Raw genomic sequence first — 23,534 nt, forward strand, 5'->3', positions numbered from 1 at the left:
GCACACTTTAAACCTTTTACATAGGCAAAGAATACCTTTGAAACATTTTTTGATGTTTTATAATTGTTGCGAGCTTTAACACTTTCGGTAAGGGACTTTCCGTGAGATGTGAAAAATAAATCTGCTTCCTTTGCCATTAATACTTCTATTTAATAAATAAAAAAGCCTATTTAAATCATATTTAAATTCATATCTTGTAAGGTATGTTAGAAAAGTTTGGAATTATTCAAAATCTGATATTTTTAATTTTACTTGAAGCTTTCTTTGATAAATATTAAAAAAAATTATGAAAAACTCACATTGAATGATTATTGTTCACCATTTAAAAAAATTTTATTAGCATACCACACACCTTAGTTGCAATACATCATTTAATCATGAGAAACTTTAAAAATAAATTACTTACTATTAATAATTATGCATCATAAATTTCATCAATGCAATTTTTTTAAGTAATTCTGTTAGATAAATATTTAGATACTACTCAGAATAATTTATATATACACAACAACAACAGTGAATTGAAGTTTACATGTCATATGAAACAATACAGGCATACCTCACTCAGGAGTGCTTTGTTAGTAAATGAAAATTTGTAGCAACTACCAGTTATACAATTTGATTTTTGCCAGTATGCCAACTCTCTTCCATTACTATTAAAATTTAGCTAATTAATAATAAATATGCTAAATGCTCAGTAACTATTACAACCTTCATCGATCATTTTGAAAATCACAGCTGTTAACACACTAAAATATAGAATTTAAAATGCCCAAAATAGTTCTAACCAATTATTTTAGATGAGTTTGAATTCTATGATACTGTTCAAATTCTGTAGCAAATTATTCTTTAATGCCATTTATAAGTTAGCTTTTCCATTTCTAATGATGCTTATTCTTCGATTATTTATGGGGCATTCTTTTTACTTAAATAAGTGAACTTATCTTCAGATTAGACAAGTTAAAATATAGGTAAAATCCTAACAGTACTTTTCTATTAGTTGTAATATTGGTTATTTCTGTTTCCTGCCTTTTTTTAACTGCCTTTACATCAGTCATGATTTTACATTAACCATGCACATCATCTCCAGTGTTATATCAGTTAATCAGAAGTCTACAGAAGTATTACATACTCTATGGTGATAAAACAGCAGCAGTGTCTGCAGGATAAACACTAAATTTCTATTGTATGTAATAGAAGAGTTCATCTTTGCTCTCATTTGAAATTTAAAAAAAGAAACAAAATTCTAGTGCCATCTCTAACTTTTAGCCCCTTGATTAATCTCTAGTCATCAACATAAAAGCAAAACTATGAAGGCTCATACAATGACTGTTATTTTTAAACAACAAAGTATTCCTTATTCAAGTACATGGCCCCCCCTTTTTTTTAAAGTGATATTATATATTTAATGGATTACACTTATGGTCAGCATGCACTTTTACATGTATTAGAAGCCAAAAAAAATGGAGATTGTCTTAGTATTCTAAAAATTTCTTTGGTATTAAAGTGATCTGAAAATGAATCATCTATTCTTTTAAGGTATACCTGTATTTATGTTATACATAATTTTAATTTAATGGAATTAATAATGCATTGAGTGACCAATAAATATTAAATTATATGACTAAATAATTTAATGGCAATTATTGGTGTTATGGCACCAATGGTATAAAAAAAGATAAGTCAATTCTTTTACTAATGTAGCACCATTAACAGAAAAAAAAAAAAAAAAAAAATAGACAACACAAATAAATAAATCCAAAAGCTCAAATAAATAAATTAATAAAGTTTTCAAAAAATCATCATAAAATAAATAAATGTAGAGAACTTGAAAAAATAAGATTTAAGTGTGAAAAATACATAGAAAATAATATTCAAGTTGTATATACATATGCCACAAAAAAGAAGAAAAAATGGTCAGAATCTCACTAATCTGTAGGGAAGAAAAATGTAATGCGGCCAAATCAATTATAACAGAACAATGATAAATCTGTATTTCATACCAACATTTTAACAAATAATTTTTTATGTGAAGCTGGTTGTCTGATATGCTATGCTTTAACATCATGGTTTAAATTTTATGACTAGGGAGGGAAGCACTTATTTCCATATATTTTTTTAATAGTTTTTTAACATTATATGAAAGTTTTGGTTATTCAAAATATATTTCACTGATTGAATTAACTTTTTTGCTATGTTTAATTTGCTTAGTCAAAGCGTCAGTTACTTTTCCAAATTTTATTACATATAATTTAGTTTTAAGAAAAATATTAATTTTTTTGAGATACGAATGGAAAAATTAAATTTCATGCATACCAAATTTCCAGCCTTTTATTTATGAAAATTTGATTAAACAGTGATGCACAAAAGAGTCATGGTAATTACATATTTTTAAATGCAAGTAATCAAATTAAAATTTGTTAAAATGAAATAATTTAAAACAGCCAAAACATATTAATGCAATTAGCAAAACTTCTAGTACTTTTCTATTAGCAGTATCATATAAGAAAGATGCCACTTGTAGTTTATTGCTATTCCTCTTTACTCATAACCACATGTAATGATGTTTTGCAATTTGACATTAAAGCTTTTCTGAGGAATATTACAAAACGGAAAGTACCAAATTTTCTTCGTTACACAACTGGATATATTTAATAATAATACTAGTACAACCAGGCTGTACATCACTGTATTTTATAACAAAGAATACAAAGCAATGTTTAAAATAAAACATTTCAAATAAAAAATAACATATACTTAAAAGCAAACATGATCACTAGTTCCAACTAAAAAGGGGGGAAGAATACTAAAATAGACAAGGGAAAAAAAGATTGATTTACAAATATCACATTAAATAGAGAATGCAGAATTGCAAAAGCTTAAGTAAGGAAAGAAAAAATGAATGACAATCACCGGGAATACTTGTATAGTTTTCAGAAATTGGTTTATGCATTTATAAGGAGTGGGATGCCTGATTATGTGACCTGAGATTTTGTCTTTAATAATACAGCTTGCTCAGAGCTGTTTTGATTATAAATTTAAAAAGCACAACCTTTGCTCCACAGCTGTTGCTTTGGACTAACATTCTGTGGTTAAAAGATTAATTATGACTTTTATATAATAATAATGAATTTGATAAAAAAAACTAGAAGACCATAATTATAATCCCAATGTTGTTATTTTGAACTGTATCTAGGGTTATGAAAGTAATTACGTGCTTACATAACCATAGCTGCCAACACTGAAATTTTAAAAACAGGTGATTTTTGTGAGAAAACCATGATAAACCAGAAGATATCACATAGCAATACTCTTTCAAAGGAACTCCAAACTGACTTCAATGCATGGTTCAGATTACTAAACTATTTGTAAATCATTCCTAGTGTAAAATATATTAGCATTTAATTGAATGCTCTAAGTTTTCTGTTCTTTGGCTAATTTCATTTTTTAATTTTCTTAAACTTTTAGTGTTTTAAATGCTATAAAAATAAAACTAATATATGATAATTAATGTACATACTATGAGTGATATAAACTTAGTAATGCCCCACACATTGAAGTAAACAAAATTAAATACAAATATTAACTGATTAAACATTGCTTAAATCTTCATATAAAAATCTACAATACATTAAGGCAAGTTAGAACAAATGAAACTTAATAACACAAAGAGGAATAAAATGTAATAAACATTTTATTGATGGGAAATATTTCCCTTTGTTTATAAAAAGCCAAAAATTAAAAAATATGAGATGTGATGAAAAACCAAGAGAACTGGTAGCTGTGCATAACCTTCAATAGCAAAAGGCAAATTCAGTTTTATTAACAGAATGTTTAGAAGCTTTTCTCTATTTTTATGCAAACATTTTATAATACCCAAGAAAAGTTTAGTTACTTTAAATAAGTAGCTTGAAATTTATTAATTTCCAAATTAGCTAGTACAGATTTTAACTACTCAAAGTTTGATGGAAAAATATTTATTTTAATTATTAATTTTTGTTCATTTAAACTGTAATACCAAAAATGCTTTATTTTGCACATATATTTAAGTAGTAGGCTCAAAGCTTTAGTAACAATAAATGCTAATGCTATTTGTAATAGCAGTCATATTTATCACTTTACATAATACAAATACATTCAATTTTGTTTACATATATATATATATCTCAATTAATAATTATACTTCATAGTAAATGAATAATATATAATATTTAAGAATGTATAAAATTATTGGCTGAATTAAAATAATGTATTTTATATACAATTACAATATTGTAAAATTTGTGTCAACATAATCTTATATTGGAACATTTCAACACCAATTTTTCTAAACAGAGAAAACATTAGTCTTAAACTGATATACTCCTGTACTGCTTTAAGTATTAAAGTATATTTTTAAAATTGATTAATTTCTTTTCCTAATGTGCAACATAATTATGTCATAAATTATATTTGGTGATACATATTATATAACAATGCATCTAGGTATGTCTATGAATTCTTAGATCATATAAAATAATTTCCCTTCTCCACCAAAAAAATCTAAAAAAAGGGTAATTAAAATTAAAAAAATAATTTGTGTAATAAAAATAAAGAAAAATAATTTTGTTATTAAGATTTTAGAACTATATATTACATTCATTTAAAATTGTTTAATAAATTAATCATTTACTTTAGTATTATAAGCAATTATTTTATATTAAAAATGATCACAGAGGAAATTTATTGCCTTGTTGAAATTGGAAACCTATAATGCAATAAAAAAGACTTTCCACACATTCCACTCCCAAAATACAATGATGTTCCTTAGAATACTATACTGCTTTTCATTTCAAACATCACATTAAGGCACAAAAGTGTAACAATGATGTATTATCACCTCACAAAAATATTTTTTGTCATTCACATATGACAACAGTGGTATTATCTAATGGTTTAAAACTTTATTAGTAATCTATCATTTTACTGTCTCACTTTAAGTATTAATGATATTCAACCTTAATCTCAGGATGCACATAATGCTCAAACCACCAGACTTGAGAATGGCCACCATGACATTCAGTGACAACTGCATCATCATGAGATTTTTTATTATTAGCATCAAGGCACTTCCCAGACTTAACATGAAAAACAACTCCACCCTGCAAAATAATGAGGAACATATACATATTATATATATATATATATATATATATATAGTTGCACAGAAGAGGAAAGTACAAATTAGCTAATGCTTTAAAGCACATTTGATACTGCAGTTCCAGAGTAAAGAAGTTACTCCAAGTTTAAACAAGAATACAATATTAAAGCAGCAAAAGTTAACGTGAAAAAAAACCTACTGTAATAATTACAACATTATATACTTCAAAAACAAAAATGGATTTAGTAAAGACTAAAAAAATTATATATATATACACTCACGTTTGTGAAAATTGCAACACCATGAAGGACTTACGCGAGTGAGCTGAAATTTTCAAGAAATGCAAAGTAGCGCATGATATGCAAATGATTAGAATTGCAAATCCGTAGCGCATGCGTATGCTGAGCAGCGCCCTCTGAACGCCTGATGGATCCGAATAAATAGACGGCTGTAGCGAGGCGTGTATGGTTATCTGCTAGTGGTAAACGTTAACTCAATCTGTACTTATGCCTCGTCGACGGAAGAAAGCGAGATTTGAACAACTTACAGAGTTTGAACGAGGGAGAATCATCGGCCTTCGTGAAGCTGGATTGTCGTATCGTGCAGTAGCCTCTCGTGTGCAGCGTAACAGCAGCACAGTGATGCGCGTTTGGAAGCAGTGGACGGACGAGTGTCGGACAACTCGGAAATCCGGGAGTGGACCCCGAAATGTGACGTCAGCTCGCGATGATAGACACCTGGTCCGCATGGCGCGGACGGACCGTACAGCTTCCTCTAGACAATTGGCAGCACTGTGGTCAATAGCTACAGGTGTTTCATTGTGTGCTTCATCAATTCGTAGACGTCTGCTGCAGTGTGGACTGCGCGCACGGACTCCTTTATACAGGATCCCCCTAACGCACGACCATCGCCGCCTGCGGCTACAATGGGCCAATCAGCATAGAGACTGGCGTGCTGATTGGCAGCATGCGTGTTTTCTGACGAATCCCGCTTTAATTTGTGGTACCATGATGGCCGCATTCGTGTCAGACGTTATGTCGGTGAACGACACCTTCCAGAGTGCATTATCGAACGCCACAGTGGACGAACACCCGGAGTTACGGTCTGGGGCACCATAGCATATCATAGACGATCTCAATTGCTACGAATTGTGGGCAATCTGAACAGCAACCGGTATATCCGTGAAGTTCTACAGCCCGAAGCTGTTCCCTTCCTTCAAAGCTTGCCAGGCGCTGTATTTCAACAGGACAATGCCCGCCCTCATACTGCTCGGATTGTTAAATCCTTCTTTGCAGCGCAGCAGGTACAGCTTCTTCCTTGGCCTGCGTGTTCCCCGGATATGTCGCCAATCGAACATGTGTGGGATGTCATTGGTCGGCGTCTTGCTCGTGATCCTCGTCCTGTTGCGTCTGCAGACGAACTTTGGGTACGCGTACAAACGATATGGAATGCTCTTCCTCAGTCAGACATTCAAACTTTGTTTGACTCCATGCCACGTCGTGTAGCAGCACTTATTGCGGCGCGTGGTGGCCACACAAAATACTGATTCTGATCTCTTGTTATTGTTTGTTTGCTTTGAACATTTAATCATTTATTTGTACCACTACCACTCAACTGTGTATTAAATTGCATTCAATTATGACGATTCCTTCTTGGTGTTGCAATTTTCACAAACGTGAGTGTATATATATATATTGATATGCTTAGAAGTACAAAAATTTAATAAATAATGTTTCTATTTGTATTCAAAATAATCACTTTTCTAATTGCATTCTTATTCAAATTTAACTATAAAAGCAAATAAAGTATTAACACATTATAAAAGTAAATAGAATATAAAGACACTTTCTACTTCTGTTAAACTGTAAATACATTACACAAACAGAACCCCCGTCATCCGACCATTTGGAGGGCAATGGAAACGCTTGGGGGTTTGCACACCCTTTTCGAGTTTCCTCGTCACCAAGGAAGAGAGCTTTGTACCAGGTCTGATTTTTATAATTTTTTTCTCTAAAAGTTTTTTCTAGGTCTTGGCAAGACCCACGCTTCTAGTCGTCTTTTATATTATCTTTTCCTTTTTGATTTAAATATAATTTAAGGTACCTTTTCAAAGTTTTAATTCTTTAAGCTCGCAGGTCCAACCCATAAGTTCTTGTATATTTTGACTAATAGCATATCGCTATTTATTTTTTTCTGTACATCGGAATTGCCTTTCTATTTTTTTACACCTTAGTGTGTCAAAATAAGCGGACGTGTCGGGAAATTGGAACAGAGAATTGAGACTAAGGTTTTTGACATAGTTAACTTAATGCATTAAAAAAATTTGTCATGCAAAGTTTCAATTGTCTGTTTCGGCGAAACACGTAATGGAGTTAGCTTGGTTCGAGATTCATTTTAAAAATTTCCCTTGACTAGCCAAAATGAACTTCGAATTGGACTAATTAACCATTTACCGGTTTTTAATTTTAATATTTATTTTTTATATTTTACCTTGATCAATTGACTAGTATTTTACTGTGTTTTAAAATCTACTTTATTCGTTTAACATATAGCTTACTATTTTTATTTTACCTCGTACAATTGATTTGTTTTTTTACAGTGTTAAAAATTACTTAATTCGTTTAGCATAAGCCTACTTTTTATTAATTTTACTTGTAAGTATTCAATTATTGTATTTTTGTAAGGTCAACTTATTATCAACCACCACAATATAATAGAAGATAGCATATGTCATTGCCAACTTCCTATTTACAATAAATATGTAGATCCGTATCACCAGCATAGTTACTGGAGATCTCAATATCATTGAAGATATACAATTACGAGAAATTATGCAACTTGGCACAAAATTTCGTCCTACTGTCAGTATTAATAAGCCCTTTAGCCTTAAACAATTCAATAATGATCTTGATAAATTTATCATTTTAGCTAGTAATAGATCCAATTTACCTACTACTACTTTTCTAGAATGGAAAGCTGCACTAATTAAAGAATTTCAGCTTATGCTTTTCAAGTTACCCAATTTCAATTATTTGCACAATAAAAAGCATCTAGAAACTCTTAATTCAGAAACAGAAAGATAACTTTATCATCACAAAAATTGACAAAGCTAGCAACAATTTTAGTGTTATTTGAAAAAAGTTTTATTTCGACCTTCTGAATAATAAATTGAATAATGCTTGCACCTATCCAAAGATTACTACGAGCACTAAGATTCTTCTCAATAAATTTAATGCACTACATAAAAAACTTAAAATCCTTCCTCAGAAATATAATAACAGATTTGCAAATCTATATGCACTACCCAAATTTCATAAGACTCCAATCAAATTTAGGTTCATTGCCAATAGTACCAAAAGTTATCTTAAAGAAATAGATTATCTCTTTGCACAAAAACTAAATCTAATACGTGACCTCATTAATAATTATGATTTTAAAGATCTACATTGCAACTGGATGATTTCAATTAACGAACATGTTCTAAATACTTTAAATACACTTAAAGTAGAACATATCCAATGCTACGACTTTGAAAACCTCTATACTACTTTACCACTTGAAGAAATTTATAAAAGTTTACTTGCTCTTCCTGAATTATTTCCCCAAATTTCTACAATTATAAATGCTGAAAAATGGCAACTTTTTCTTTCAAGCGTACTTTTCAATAATTATATTCAATTCAACAACATCTTGAAACGAATACAGGGAATTCCCACGGGAGGTAATTTTTCAACTTCTGTCTGTGAATTATTCCTCTTTACAAAGGAATTAACTTTTATACGTTCACTCAATAAACTTCAATAAAATAGGAAATGCTAATATTTACCCTTCATGTCTAAAACTTAATACTACAAATACCGTGCAATATAATATAGTCTACCTTGATTTGCATATTATAGACTACAATTTTTGAAAAGTCTATGACAAACGAAGAGAATTCAACTTTTCAACACTTAGGTTAACCAACTGGAATTCCAATATTTCTAAAAGAGTCATCCTCAACACAATTTACTCACAGCTGCTTAAAATTAAAATAACCTGCAAAACACCTTCAAGAAGTACTAAGTTACAATTTTGAAAAATAACTTCATTCCTCAAAAAATAATTAAAAATACTTTAAAAAAAGCTGGCATTAACCTTACTAATTTTTAGATTTCTTGAATTAGATAAGGAAATTTTATGCCTTTAAGCAACCGACAACTATTTGACGGTATAAAGTGGATAGCTGATTCTGAAGATCTAATGTATAAATGTACAAATAATTCCTGTTACAACGTCTTTTTCTCCTCTTAAAATTTGGCACAAAACTTTTAATACAGTCAAAAGTCTTTAATCCGGACTCGTCGGGACTTCGGCGATTCTGGATTATAGATCATCAGTTTAAATCTGGCAAGATGGCATGCAGAAATTATAAAATTAAAAATATGAAACCATAATTTATGAAATAAAGAGCAATTATGATCTAAAGGGTATCAAAATTTACAAAAAAAACCCTTAATATTTATTTGTTTACTTTATTAAACATTTCTTTCAACGCGCGCATGCGTAAAGCATACATTACACATAGTCGAAATTAGAAAATTGCAACCAGACAACTATTTGATGTGTATTCGTGATATTTATAATGATGAGGAATTTGATTTAAATCATATTAAAGACGGGGTACATTGAGATGAAATACTACATTTAGTAAGGAATTATAAGCCAAATAAAATAAAAACATCTGCCCTGAAGATAAGGATAGTGCTGACAGATCAACTTCCAGTTCATTGTGCGCTGCGTCTCCCCCCCCCCTGCAGAGCAGCGTGAAATTGATAAACATATTTCTGAATGGTTAGAGAATAAAAGGATATGCCTTTATCCATTTTTTGCAGCAATTCCACTTTTTGTTTGATGGACATTGAAACATGCTTTTGCTTTGTAGATTCTTTGGTAGTTCCAGAATCGGAAATTCTTTTTGACATAATCGAAAGTTCAAGCTTACTTTTATAAAATTGCTCTAACAGTCTGCAAAAAATAATAAGCCGGATTCAATTAGAAGATTAAGGAACAACACAATCTGCAACATTAACTGAAATAGATAATTAGATAATTTTAGCTTAGCTTATACCAGTGGTGCGCAAACTTTTTTCGACTGCGACCCCTTTTGTAGAGAGAAAATTTTTGGTGACCCCTAGAGATAAATGTTCACAAATACGATGTATATTTCGCGCATTTCTTTCGTTTCATCAAATAAAAGCATCATAATATCTGACTCATATTAATTTTATTAATAATTTTAAGAAAATACTTTTTTTATAACACAAAAATCAGTAAATTGCCCTTTAATGAGATGTATGTGGCTGCAAGTTTCTAATTATCTCATCGATGTTTGGATGTATGTTGCTAATTGCAATTCGCATATCATCTTCAGGGTTTTAACGCAAGAGGTATTCAGTTTTTATTGAAACTAGTTTGCTAAATCCAGTTTCACATAAATACGTTGATGCAAATTGTATTAACACTCTGATGGCATTCTTGCATAAAACGGGATATTGTTTTTCCACGGATAGCCAAATTTTTGGCAAGACTGAGTCTTAAATTGATTTTGAAGAGTATAATCACTAATTAGATCTATCAATTGCTCTTTCTCACTAATTTGAAGAGTTGAACTGCATATGTCAAAGGAAAATGGATCTCGAATCCAACCAAGATCGTTTTCAGGAAAATCCTCGAATCTTCTCGAAAAATTTTCCTTTAATTTTTCAATGTGATTGGAAATGATGTTTTTAAATGTAAATATATCTATATTATTTTCCTTGGTAAAATCGTTAAAGCAAGGGAGCATGTCGGTGTTGTTTTTATTCAGTTCAGTTTGCCAGAGACTAAGCTTATTCTTAAAAGCTTGAATTTTACTGGCTGAAGTTATGATAGTTGAATTCTCACCCTGCAAGCACAAATTCAAGTCATTAAGTTTTTCGAAAATATCAACTAAATAGCTCAGCTTCCCTAGCCAAACTTCATTGATATAATAACTTGCCAATCTACGTTTATTTTCGATTAAAAACATGTACACTTCATTTCTCAAATCCATCATAGTATTTTCCCACGTGAAAGCCATCTGACTTCGGTGTGTAACAGTAATCTCTCATACGTTGAGCCCATCTCATTGCAAAGTATTGAAAAGAGAGGGCTGTTGTGGCTGTTGCATTTAATGTAGTTAATTGAACTATCAGCGTCTTGTAATATGTTGTGCAACTCTTCATCCATATCTTTTGCAACAAGAGCTTGCCGATGAATCATACAGTGATTAAACACCATATAAGGCGCCACCTTCTGAATTAAGCCTCTGAGCCCTTTATTCGAACCTGTTAATGCTGCAGCACCATCAGTACAAACCACAACACAGTTTGCCCAGGAAAGGGACTTTGTTTCAAAATATTCATTTATTACTTCGAATATTTTTTCTCCAGTTGTTTTTCCTTCCAAACTTTTGCAACATAAAAATGTTTCTGTTATATCTTCATTAAAAATAAACCTAACGTAAATAATTAGTTGTGACATTTTAGTAATATTGGTAGTCTCTTCCAGTTGTAAAGCAAATACAGATGAATTTTGTATGCGTTTTATGACTTCTGACTCGATATTTCGTGACATTTCGGAAATCCGCCAAGACACGGTATCTTTTGATAATGGTATTGCTTTTAGTTCATTTCCATATTTATCGCCATGCATAATTGATGTCATCTTAGTTGCTGCAGGAAGGATAAGGGAATCTGGTTGATCTTTACATTATGGTAACTTGGCGTTTTTTTGGCGAAAATTTGGCGACCAACTCTCCTACAGCAACCCTCTATTTTTTTTTCCCGCCGCCATTTTGTCTTCACGAAGTAAAGACATGTTTCTTTTCTTTTTATCTACTGAACACTTCTTCCAACAATCTACTAGCCGAATTACACTTATGCTAGAAATTTTATCTAACAAAACTGCTTAATCATGACAAATATTCACTGCAAAATTGGGAAAAAGTGCACAATACCATACTCCTTACGCGTTTTTCAAATAAACACATACACATAAACCATGTACACGCCGAGTTATTTTTACTTAAAAAAACATCCCAGAATTGCACAAAAATGGCATTGCGCACACTCTTCACTATATCCATGTACACTGCCTTTTTCTCATATATTAGAAAAATTTCACGAAAATACATGACAATATTCTGAATCTTTAAACCCGGTAAAAAGAACATATATGAAATTATCTGATCGTGAAAAAGTATATACCCTTTCCAAATATCAACATTTCCACGTATAAAATAAATAAAATATCCAAAAACTTTTACCTCTAAATCATCTATTACATTATACACGTCACCAACGAATTCATACCGCAAGCATTACAAATACTTAATATCAAATATTTAAATTATTTCAATGCACGTTTACTTCAACTAAAACGTATACCAAATTCCTACAAACATAAAATTCACAAAATAACTATCATTTAATTAAAATATAATTAAATTCAAAAACACTACTTAAAATATAATATAAATAAGCACATACATTAAATTAATAAAAATTACCTTACAATCCTAATTACTTTAAACTAAAACATTGCTAATAACAATTTTCCCAATAATACCAAATTCCTTTACTTCCACCTTACATTTAGAACAATGCATAAAAATAATATCCTCAAATAATTAAAAATACTAACTTACCTAATCTTCTTCAGAATCTTGATTACGTGTCCGATAAACTTTTCTTTAGTTACGGCCATGGGATCCAAAAATTCACGAACACTGTTTCACACAACACAGAATAAACCAAATACAAAATTTCCAGATTTTTTCTCGATTTCCCCCCTTTTCCGATTAAAGAACCATAATTCGTCCATTAATATCACATGACATATCCCATGATCTCTCATTTCCCTCACACAAAATAATGCGTAATCGGAACTGAGTACTGCTCACATTATTACCAAAGTCCCAGGTAGTAACCTTTATCGCCTCCAAAATGTCGCCAAACTACCAGTTACCATATTGTAAAGATCAACCGGGATTCTCCAATTGTATGGGGTTTTATTGTTTTTCCTATTAGATAAGAAACTTCTAAAGAAGCTCGTAATGCTTTCTGAGGTATTGTTGTAAATTTCTTTAAATGTGCACTTTGAATTTTGAGATTTTCAGCTCGTCTTTGAAAAAAATCGGCATGTTTATTTTGAAGTTCTTTATGTTTAGTTTCAGGTGCCTTTTTAATTTAGCTGGTTTCATGCTCTCATTTGCTAATTTTTCGTTGCAAATGACATATATCGGGCGTTCTTCATTATCAACAGCACAAAATGTAAAACCATACTTAATAAACTCCTCATTGTATTTTCTTACTTTTTTAGATCGGGCATTTAGTTCAGTATTTTGCGAATCCTCATCAGCATTTGTTTCTTTGTTATCTGAAGATGTACCTGGTGTACGTAATACCCATTTATCCATTGTGAAGATAGGGGTTAAATTATTTAAACTAAAACAAATGATATATAAAATTTTATAATTTTTTTTTCGAGAAATTCAATAAAATCAAGAGATATCTTTCTCTAATGATAGTACATACCTGATAACAAAGAGTAGCAAAGCCCGATAAAAATATAAAAAATCATAATTACACAACGTCACATGATAAAACTCGAGGATAAACTAAAAAAATTGCACGCCAACTGCTACATGCTACAACTTCATGCGAACACTCACTCTGACTATCAGATACACCGCGAACCTCGTCATCTGATTGGCTGGTCACGGAAGCGAATTTTTCCCCTTTCCCTGCGGTTTACGTCTCGTCAAACAGGCGCTTTTCAGTAAAAACTGGCGAATTACCGTGAAGAGGGCGCTATCTACCAGAGTGAAAAACTTGCGTCTTCACACTTTACATACACTACGCATTACGGTCAAAGAAAGAGCGGACAGCATGAAATTGCAATTAAACAGTGAGTGATGGCGCTTCACTCTTTATATGTGCACTGTATGGTATGCAGCATGCAGGCGTAATGCATTTCATAAAAATTTGGCGACCCCTAGTTTGCGCACCACTGGCTTATACCGTCCGTTATACATTAAACGCGCATGCGTAAATGTATTATGCCCATACGTAGACACATATGCGCATGCATTAAAGCATTATACGTTGACGCATGCACATAATATGTTTACGTTATATTGCGTTAACACATGCGCAGAAAGTTTGTAGCTTTGAGGTCTGGATTATAGATCATTCTGGATTATGGACGCCCGGATTAAAGACTTTTATTAAGAATTATAATTATATAATATATTAAGGACTATTTTTAAGAATACTTTGACTGTACTATTTTAAAATAGTTTTAAGAATACTTTGATGGCCAATTCTATTCTGTTATTAACTTATGGGCTATTTTCGTTTCTGGCAGCTTGAAGAATTACGACATTAATTAACGAATTACTATTTTTCATTATTTCTCTTACTTTAGAGGCCATTTTAGGTAATTTTTTTCTGAATTAGCTATTTTCACTTTTACCCAGACCATTTTCTTCAAACTACTATGACAAGACGACATTTTGAACCTTTTCCGCATTTTTCAATACCTTTCAGCCTCCTTTGCTATGAGTCAGGTTGCTGCCAACGGACAAACACTTGGCACTGGCTATTGCCAGGTGATGTTGCTTTTCTCCCTTTGTACGTCATCCGGCCAGTTGGAGGACAATGGAAATGCTCGGGGGTTTGCACACCCTTTTTGAGTTTCCTCGTCACCAAGGAAAACAGCTTTGTACCAGGTATGATTTTTATAATTTTTTTCTCTAAAAGTTTTTTCTAGGTCTTGGCAAGATCCATGCTTCTAGTCGTCTTTTATATTATCTTTTCCTTTTTGATTTAAATATAATTTACGGTACCTTTTCAAAGTTTTAATTCTTTAAGCTCGCAGGTCCAACCCATAAGTTCTTGTATATTTTGACTAATAGCATATCGCTATTTATTTTTTCTGTACATCGGAATTGCCTTTCCATTTTTTTACACCTTAATGTGTCAAAATAAGCGGACGCGTCAGGAAATTAGAACAGAGAATTGAGACTAAGGTTTTTGACATAGTTTACTTAATTCATTAAAAAAATTTGTTGTGCAAAGTTTCAATTGTCTGTTTTGGTGAAATGCGTAATGGAGTTACCTTGGTTCGAGATTCATTTTTAAAATTTTCCTTGACAAGCCAAAATGAACTTTGAATTGGGCTAATTAATCATTTACCGCTTCTTAATTTTAATATTTATTTTTTATATTTTACCTTGATAATATTTTACTGTGTTTTAAAATCTATTTTATTTGTTTAACATATAGCTTACTATTTTTATTTTACCTCGTTCAATTGATTTGTTTTTTTACTGTGTTAAAAATTACTTAATTCATTTACATATAGCTTACTTTATGAATTTTACTTGTAAATATTCAAATATTGTATTTTTCTCCTCTTTCATACATTTCATAGCAACTAAATATGCTTATGTTGAGTTTTCACGGAGCCACAGTTTTGGTAACTTTTTAGTGTGCATATTAAAATTTATCTTCCAATTTCCTTGATTTTGCAGCAGAATGCGCAAAATTTTGACCACATAGGTCTTTTTTTGTTTGTTCTTACAACTTAACTTTAAATTATAAACCAGAATAGGTGTATTTAAAGCAAGGCAAAAACAATCTAAAAACAGATAGGCTGAATATATTATAAATATATCTCCTGAAAAAATATTAAAGCTCTCAAACTTTTTAGCAAGATCTGGTACAAAATTTTCAATCTTAATTAAATAAAATAGGGTAAATGGTTCATTTACCATCTGATGAGCCCACAGCTGATTATCTCCTTTAGAATGACACTTTGTCATAATTATAGGAAGTTCTGATTTCATGCCCTCTTCATTCACTTCTGCACAATTATCTTCTTTTCTAAGTTCTCCTGCTTCCGTGTATGATATCAGCTGTAAGAAAACATATTAATTAAATTTTAAAATTCTTTAAATCTTCCAAGGAATGTGCATAAAATTTTTTAAATGATATTGATTGTACATACAGAAAAAGTTTACCTAAAGTTTTTGTGTTTTAATTGTTTCATTTTATAACCCTTATTGTTCACTATCTTTCTACATCATAATTTCCAAGACAATATTTTTTTTTTTTTTTTTTTTTTTAAGTAGATGAAGATGTATTTTATCCCATTCCTCTTGACTGGCTTTCCAAAGTCCAAGAAGTTGTAAGTCGACATCTGGACAATCTGCTTTTTCAAAGAATCTGGAAGATTTCTTTGAAAAATGAGGGTCTTAAAAAAACTAAACATGGCTAAAATATATGGACTGGTTTGTGTTGAGCTGCCATCTACTATAAATAAAGAAGGTTCAGATTAACCTATAGTAACCTATAAATCCTTTTTCATTCAATTTTTCTGTACGTACAGATAGAAATCTTTAGGTGCGTTCAGACCGGACACACTGTGCCGTAAAGGGTTAATAGGCGATCGGTCAGTAGGCGATAAAAAGCTGATGATTAATAGGCTATCGGTCGATAGAGGTTGGCAATAAAAAGCCGACTGGTCAATAAAGTGTTAATTATGACAATGTAACATTTTAAGAGCATTAGGTAAGAACTTAAAATTACAGTCAAAAGTTTTTAATCCGGACTCGTCGGGACTTCGGCGATTCCGGATTATCGATTTTTCCGCATTATAGATCATCAGTTTAAATCTGGTAAGATGGCATGCAGAAATTATAAAATTAAAAATATGAAACCGTAATTTATAAAATAATGAGCAATTATGATCTAAAGGGTATCAAAATTTACAAAAAAAGAAGCTTAATATTTATTTGTTTACTTTATTAAACATTTCTTTCAACGCGCGCATGCGTAAAGCATACCTTACGCATAGCCGAAATTAGAAAATTGCAACCAGAAAACTATTTGATTTGTATTCGTGATATTTATAATGACGAGGAATTTGATTTAAATCATATCAAAGACGGAGTACATCGAGATTAAATACTACATTTAGTAGGGAATTATAAGCCGAATAAAATAAAAACATCTGCCCTGAAGATAACGATAGTGCTGGCAGATCAACTTCCAGTTCATTGCGCGCCGCGACGTCCCCCCCCGCACAGAGCAGCGTGAAATTGATAAAAATATTTCTGAATGGTTAGAGAATAAAAGGATATGCCTTTATCCATTTTTTGCAGCAATTCCACTTTTTGTTTGATGGACATTGAAACATGCTTTTGCTTTGTAGATTCTTTGGTAGTTCCAGCATCGGAAATTCTATTTGACATAATCGAAAGTTCAAGCTTACTTTTATGAAATTGCTCTTACAGTCTGCAAAAAATAATAAGCCGGATCCAATTCGAAGATTAAGGAACAACGCAATCATCAACATTAACTGAAATAGATAACTAGATAATTTTAGCTTATACCGTCCGTTATACATTAAACGCGCACGCGAAAATGTATTCTGCGATTGCCCAGACGCATATGCGCAGTCGTAAATGTCTTGCGCGCACGTGTAAAACGCCTATGAGCATGCATCAATGCGGCGCATGCGCAGATTTTAGCTTTGAGGTCCGGATTACGGGTGTCCGAATTAACGACTTTTGACTTTATTAATGAATTAAGAATTATAAAAAAGAAGTACAAATACTAACCTTTTTCTTTCAGCAGCAGCCCATATTGTTGTTATGTATAGCTAATGAAAATTAGTTACGTAATTAATCAGCTCATCTATTGTCCCAACTTATGTAATCTATTGTTTGTAACTAAAGATTATTTATTATGAGTGCATATTTGATTGAATGTTAGGACTTACTTATTTAAGTATGTTATTGAAAAAAGAGAATTTGATTACTCATTGCATTAGTGATTTATAACTTGTATATATTCGTTTAAGCTATTATTAGTAATGTGCCATTTCTATTTTTCGTACTATGCTGAACTGCTTTAGTATTTAGTACTGAATCATTTTCCATTGGTCTGGTTAGTTATTGTTGCAGATATTTAAAAATTGCATATTTCAGATAAAATGTAAATTTGATTATTACTGTACAAAAATAGTCTTTTGTGTGAATATGTAAATATTTATTATGTTATTAGGCTTTGTAAGGACGATAGTAGAGTTCTTGAGTAGGATACATGAAGGCATTATTGTGAAATGAATTTTTAACGTGCTAGAAAGTTAGTATGTTAGTATCGAGAAATTGGTATAAAATTATTCAGTCCATTGCATTAGTGATTTGTAATTTGCTTATATTTGTTTAAATGAATTTTTAAAATTATTTAGGAATGTATGATCCCCATTTTTATACTGTGCAACACTATTTTAGTATTTAGTGCTAAATTGTTTTCTATTAGTATCATTTCTATTGGTATTGTTGCAAATATTGAAAAACAAATCCCCATTTCAGGGAAAATGTAAATTTGATTATTTGAGTGCACCGGATTTGAGTGCGATTTGAGAGGATTATTTGAGTGCAACTGCATCAAGAGGATTCGCACGGATTTTTAATTATGTAACTTTTGGTATGTATGTTGGGCCACCATTGGCTGCGATGTAAAGTCTGAACACTGGCAGTTCGGTCGGGGAATGATGGGTGAGGGCGGCAGTTTTAAGTTTTTGCCCCGCCTAGGAAAAATGCTAAATCCGGTGCTGGTAACATTAAGCAGTTGAGAGTATGTATTTAAGAGGTTAAAGGATATTGTAATTAGTATTTCAAACCCTGATAACACCCCATATGCTGTCGGTGGAACCTAGATAGGAAGTCCTATGGATGTACTGGGATGTGACATTAAGCTCTCGGGAGGATGAGTTTAGGAGGAAACTGGGATATTACGGGATGTCCTGAGGATGTAGTAAGTAGGACTTTAAATCCTAATAACATCCCATACGCTGTCGATGGGACATAGATAGAAAGTTCTTAGGATATAATGGTATGTGTTTAGAAGGTTAGTGGAATATTCCAGATGTGTTAGGAGGTTAGTGGAATATTCCAGATGTGTTAGGAGGTTAGTGGAATATTCCGGGATGTCCTGAGGATGTAGTAAGTAGGAGTTCAGATCCCAATAACATCCCGTACGCTATCGATGGGATTTTGTTAGGATGTCCTGAGGATATCCTGGGATGTGACATTAAGCACTCGGGAGGATGTATTTAGGAGGTTCGCGGGATATTCTGGGATGCCCTGACAGGGTTCATAGCCACATTTTAATTAAAAAAATAAGCACCTACAAGCACTTTTCAAGCACATTTTAAGGAAAAAATAAGCACCTGTTTAATTACATTATACACAACTGCATAACCTTAAAAGAAAAATTAGACTTGTAATTTAAAATATGAGTAACGCAATATTTATTAAGAGAATGAGCATTACCTCAACCATGGAAAACAATTAACTTTTTTTAAAAAATTTTAAATGAGAGTTCAATTTACAGAATTAGTTTACAATGAGAGAAAAAAAAAAAAACTAAGCAGAACTAAACTATATTACAAGATTTAATGATGAAATTTCAGTTCAAAATATAGAAAATAAATAATAATAAGCCATATTAATTGTATTCGTTTGACACCTAATAATAAATACAATTTATATTTCCACTCCTTTTTAATATTTAAATAATTTAACTTAAATCAAAATTCTGAACATTTTCTAAATTTTCATTGCATAACAGTTTTCCCTTAACATATATTCCAAGCAAAGTAATTTAAGTAAATAAGAGGCACATTTCTGAAATCAGAAGACTGGAAATTGCTTCATGCAGTCATCCTTTAACAGTAAAAGCTTAACTAACCCACATACTCGGAAATTGCCGAATATTCCGGATAGTAACTGGAAAAAGAGGAGTGGGGGAGATTGCAGCCGTTCTTTCGATTTCTCGGCTAAATAAATGATTTTGACATTTCGATATGTGCATCATATAAAAATAGACCAACGGAACTCAGAAATATTCTGCTTAGAAAGCACAGTAAAACTCTTTTAAGTGTGCATAAACAAATCTCAGACTGAACATCAAAATTAATTATCTCTGCAAAATACCGCAAACGTTATTGCGCAATACAGTGTTTCACAAAAGTGATGGGACACTTGTGCTTTACAAAAGGAAACTGTAGTAAAATAAATTAAAAAAAAAAAAAAAAAAAAAAAAAAAAAAAAAAAAAAAAAAAACCATGTAAAAATTTTTTGTGGGTGTGTTTCATACTTAAATTTAGTAACAATTATTACAAAACATACATTACCTCAAAATATTAATTTCATAAAAATACAATTGTTCAGAACGGAGCAAAAAATGGCTCACATAAGTGATGGGACACCATTAGATACTACTACGTACTACAATAAAAATATTTTTGGGGGTTTTTATTTTTACTCAAAACCAATTGGCAATAATTTATAAAATCGTCTGCAGAATTTCTCTCCAGTTTGTTTTGGAATTTTTGTGTTTTTTAGCTCTGTGCAGCCATGAATGCTAAACGAAAAGAAACTTTGCCTGAAGTTCGAAAATTAGTTATTAATTTGCATATTGAACGTGGAAAATCTATAAGAAAAACTGCTGAAACAGTTAACTTGAGTCATTCAACAGTTTTCAAGATCATTAAACGATATAAAAAGAATCATATGGTTCAGGATAAAAGAAGACCTGGCCGGCCATCAAAGCTATCCAATGGAATAAAGCGAATTATCGTTCGAAATATTAAAAAAAATCCAAGAATGAGTGCTCCTAAAGTTGCTGCTGATTTACAAGCATTATATGGAGTAATTGTTAATCCTGAGACTATTAGAAGAGTAATTCGATCTGCTGGATATCACGGTGGAGCAGCCGGGAAAAAATTCTTCGTAAGTGAAAAGAACAGAAAACTCAGACTGGCTTTCGCAAAATCTAACATAAATAAGAATTCTGATTACTGGAATGAAGTTATATTTGCTGATGGGAGTAAATTTAATATATTTGGTTCTGATGGTAGAATCTTGGTATGGAGAAAACCCAGGGAAGAATTTCGTAAACAGAACTTGGTGCCAACAGTAAAACATGGTGGAGGAGGAGTTATGGTATGGGGGTGTATGTCGTCCGCTGGAGTTGGTAATCTTGTTTTTATTGACAGTATAATGGATCGGTACAAGTATATTGACATTTTAAATTAAAATTTGAAATCTTCAGCACGAAAATTGAACCTTCATAACGATTTTACATTCTACCAGGACAATGACCCCAAGCACATTGCTTTGAACGTTAGACTCTGGCTGCTCTATAATTATCCTAAAATAATAAAAACACCACCATAATTCTCCAGACTTAAATTCCATAGAGAATATTTGGCAAGAATTGGAATCAAGAATTCGCAAACACACCATTTCTTCAAAACAACAATCAAAATCATTGCTTCAAGAAGAATGGGGTAAAATCACTCCAGAAATCACAAAAAAATTAGTCGAATCCACCCCAAGAAGATTAAATCATGTTTTAAAAGTAAAAGGAAATCCAACAAAATATTAAAACCTTTTAAAAAGTAAAATTTTTGGTTAATATTTGGTGGAAAAGTAAGTGTCCCATCACTTATGTGAGCCATTTTTTGCTCCGTTCTAAATTTAAATTTCAAAAAATACCTATTTTTTGCTCCGTTCTAATTACTTTTTATTAAATTAATATTTTAATATTTTGAGAAAATGTATGTTATGTAATAATTGTTACTAAATTTAAGTATGAAACACACCCACAAAAAATTTTTACATGTTTTCTTAATTTATTTTACTACAGTTTCCTTTTGTAAAGCACAAGTGTCCCATCACTTTTGTGAGACGTTGTACGTGTGGCGTAATTCTTCCACATGTGATATTACGCAATCGGAATCAACAGCTGCCGGTATTCGGAGCATAAAGAACTAAATAAAGGAAAAGATCGGACTTACTAATCTGGGGTGTTTCTGATTCTAATTTTCAACAGACTGCGTTAAATTTCCGCAATAGAATCGATCTTCTCTTGGGTTGGGTAGACCGCAAAAAAATTTTAGTCCTATTCAATCCAGATTGGACAGTGACAAAAAAAAGTCTGCTGCTTCAATATTAGACATTTTGCGGAGAGAGGGCAGAACTTCCCAACCTTCGTACTGTGTAATGTATTGGGGAAAAAAAAAAAAAAAAAAAAATTCATTATTGGATTACTTTCCTTTTATTTAAGCCATTCCGAATATTATTCCTTAGAACTTCCAAAAATGGGTGTGTTTTTACACACCCATTTTTGGAAGTTTATGCTTCAGCAGTTACTGCAACTGCATAAATATTCATGCATATGCTCATAATATAAGCATCACGATCATAATAAACGCGAATATGAACTTATCACTCGGAATGAGAATGCAAATTATTAAAATCTTGATAGAAATCCAAACATGTGTAGTATTTGGGTGGGAGGAAAAGAGTACCGAATGTACCGGAATTTTCTACCGTTTTCACAATTCTTTGACCTATAGAACGACGTGCACCTGTCTGTACTCTCGCACGCACCATAGGTTACGTTAATGCATAGAAAGGGGGGGAAAAGCAATTTCCGGGAGTATGATTCACCATTGATGTGTCATATAAGAAAGAAAAGTTGTTTATTTAGTTTCGGCTTTCGTACAGGGAACAAAAGCGCGTTCATTAAAAAAAAAAAAAAAAAAGGCACTAAAAAATGGTTTTAAAGAAAAAGTAAGCACCTATAAGGGCCTTTATATTTTATTTTCAAATAAGGACTTATAAGCGCTTGTAAGGACCGCTACGAACCCTGCCTGAGGATTTGCGCATATCCTGCGAGCAACATCCTCAGGATAGCCCAAGGATGTTTTTGTGCTATGTGGGTAATTTGCTAGGATCTGAATTAAAGTGTTGAGGTGAAAAATTTAATACAGAACAAAGCCCCAAATCCGTATGTCCAGTGTCCAGATTAATCTAATATCCAGATCTCCCTAACACCAATCTAAATAAATAAATAAACTACAGAATCCCCCTCCCACGTCTAGGAATGGAAAATATAAGAATAAAGAGGAATATGTAAATATGTGCTATAAATGCATTTTTTCCCCTACTAACTGAGATTCCTTTATATTATTTTCAAATACCTGCTGGCTAGGGAGTCATGCAGTGGCCAAGGTCATGCTTTCATACCTTGATTAGTTGTGGAGATGTGGGGGCTCAGTGCTATGCATGCCCCTTCCCTCCAGTTTACATTATTGTTTATTGATTGGAAAGCCAATCAATAAAAAATAATGTAAATCCCTGCTTCATCTCCTAATTTGTTAATGTTTAAATAATGAACCTTTGAAGATTAATAAGACTAATTTTCAGGGGGGGGGGACGTCGCGGCGCGCAATGAACTGGAAGTTGATC

The 23,534-nt window shown here is 31.8% G+C and overlaps 1 protein-coding gene across 3 annotated transcripts in view; it reads right to left on the reverse strand.

Moving 5' to 3' along the window:
* Positions 1 to 308: 308 nt before the first annotated feature.
* Positions 309 to 23,534, reverse strand: part of LOC118184403 (polypeptide N-acetylgalactosaminyltransferase 1-like) — a 92,724-nt gene continuing 69,498 nt past the window's right edge. For 2 of the 3 annotated variants that reach the window (XM_035354069.2, XM_035354068.2), the window contains 2 exons: positions 15,978 to 16,121; positions 309 to 5,141 (listed from right to left, as the gene is read on the reverse strand). In XM_035354069.2, coding sequence (XP_035209960.2) covers positions 4,983 to 5,141; positions 15,978 to 16,121 — 303 coding nt within the window. In that variant the 3' untranslated portion in view covers positions 309 to 4,982. Of the gene's footprint in view, positions 5,142 to 15,977; positions 16,122 to 23,534 lie in introns of those variants that run through there. The other variant, XM_085811576.1, reaches the window with a different exon arrangement.

Source organism: Stegodyphus dumicola, chromosome 2, assembly GCF_044657685.1.
Source record: "Stegodyphus dumicola isolate Sdum_Otavi_A_Nest chromosome 2, ASM4465768v1".
Lineage (NCBI taxonomy): Eukaryota > Metazoa > Arthropoda > Arachnida > Araneae > Eresidae > Stegodyphus > Stegodyphus dumicola.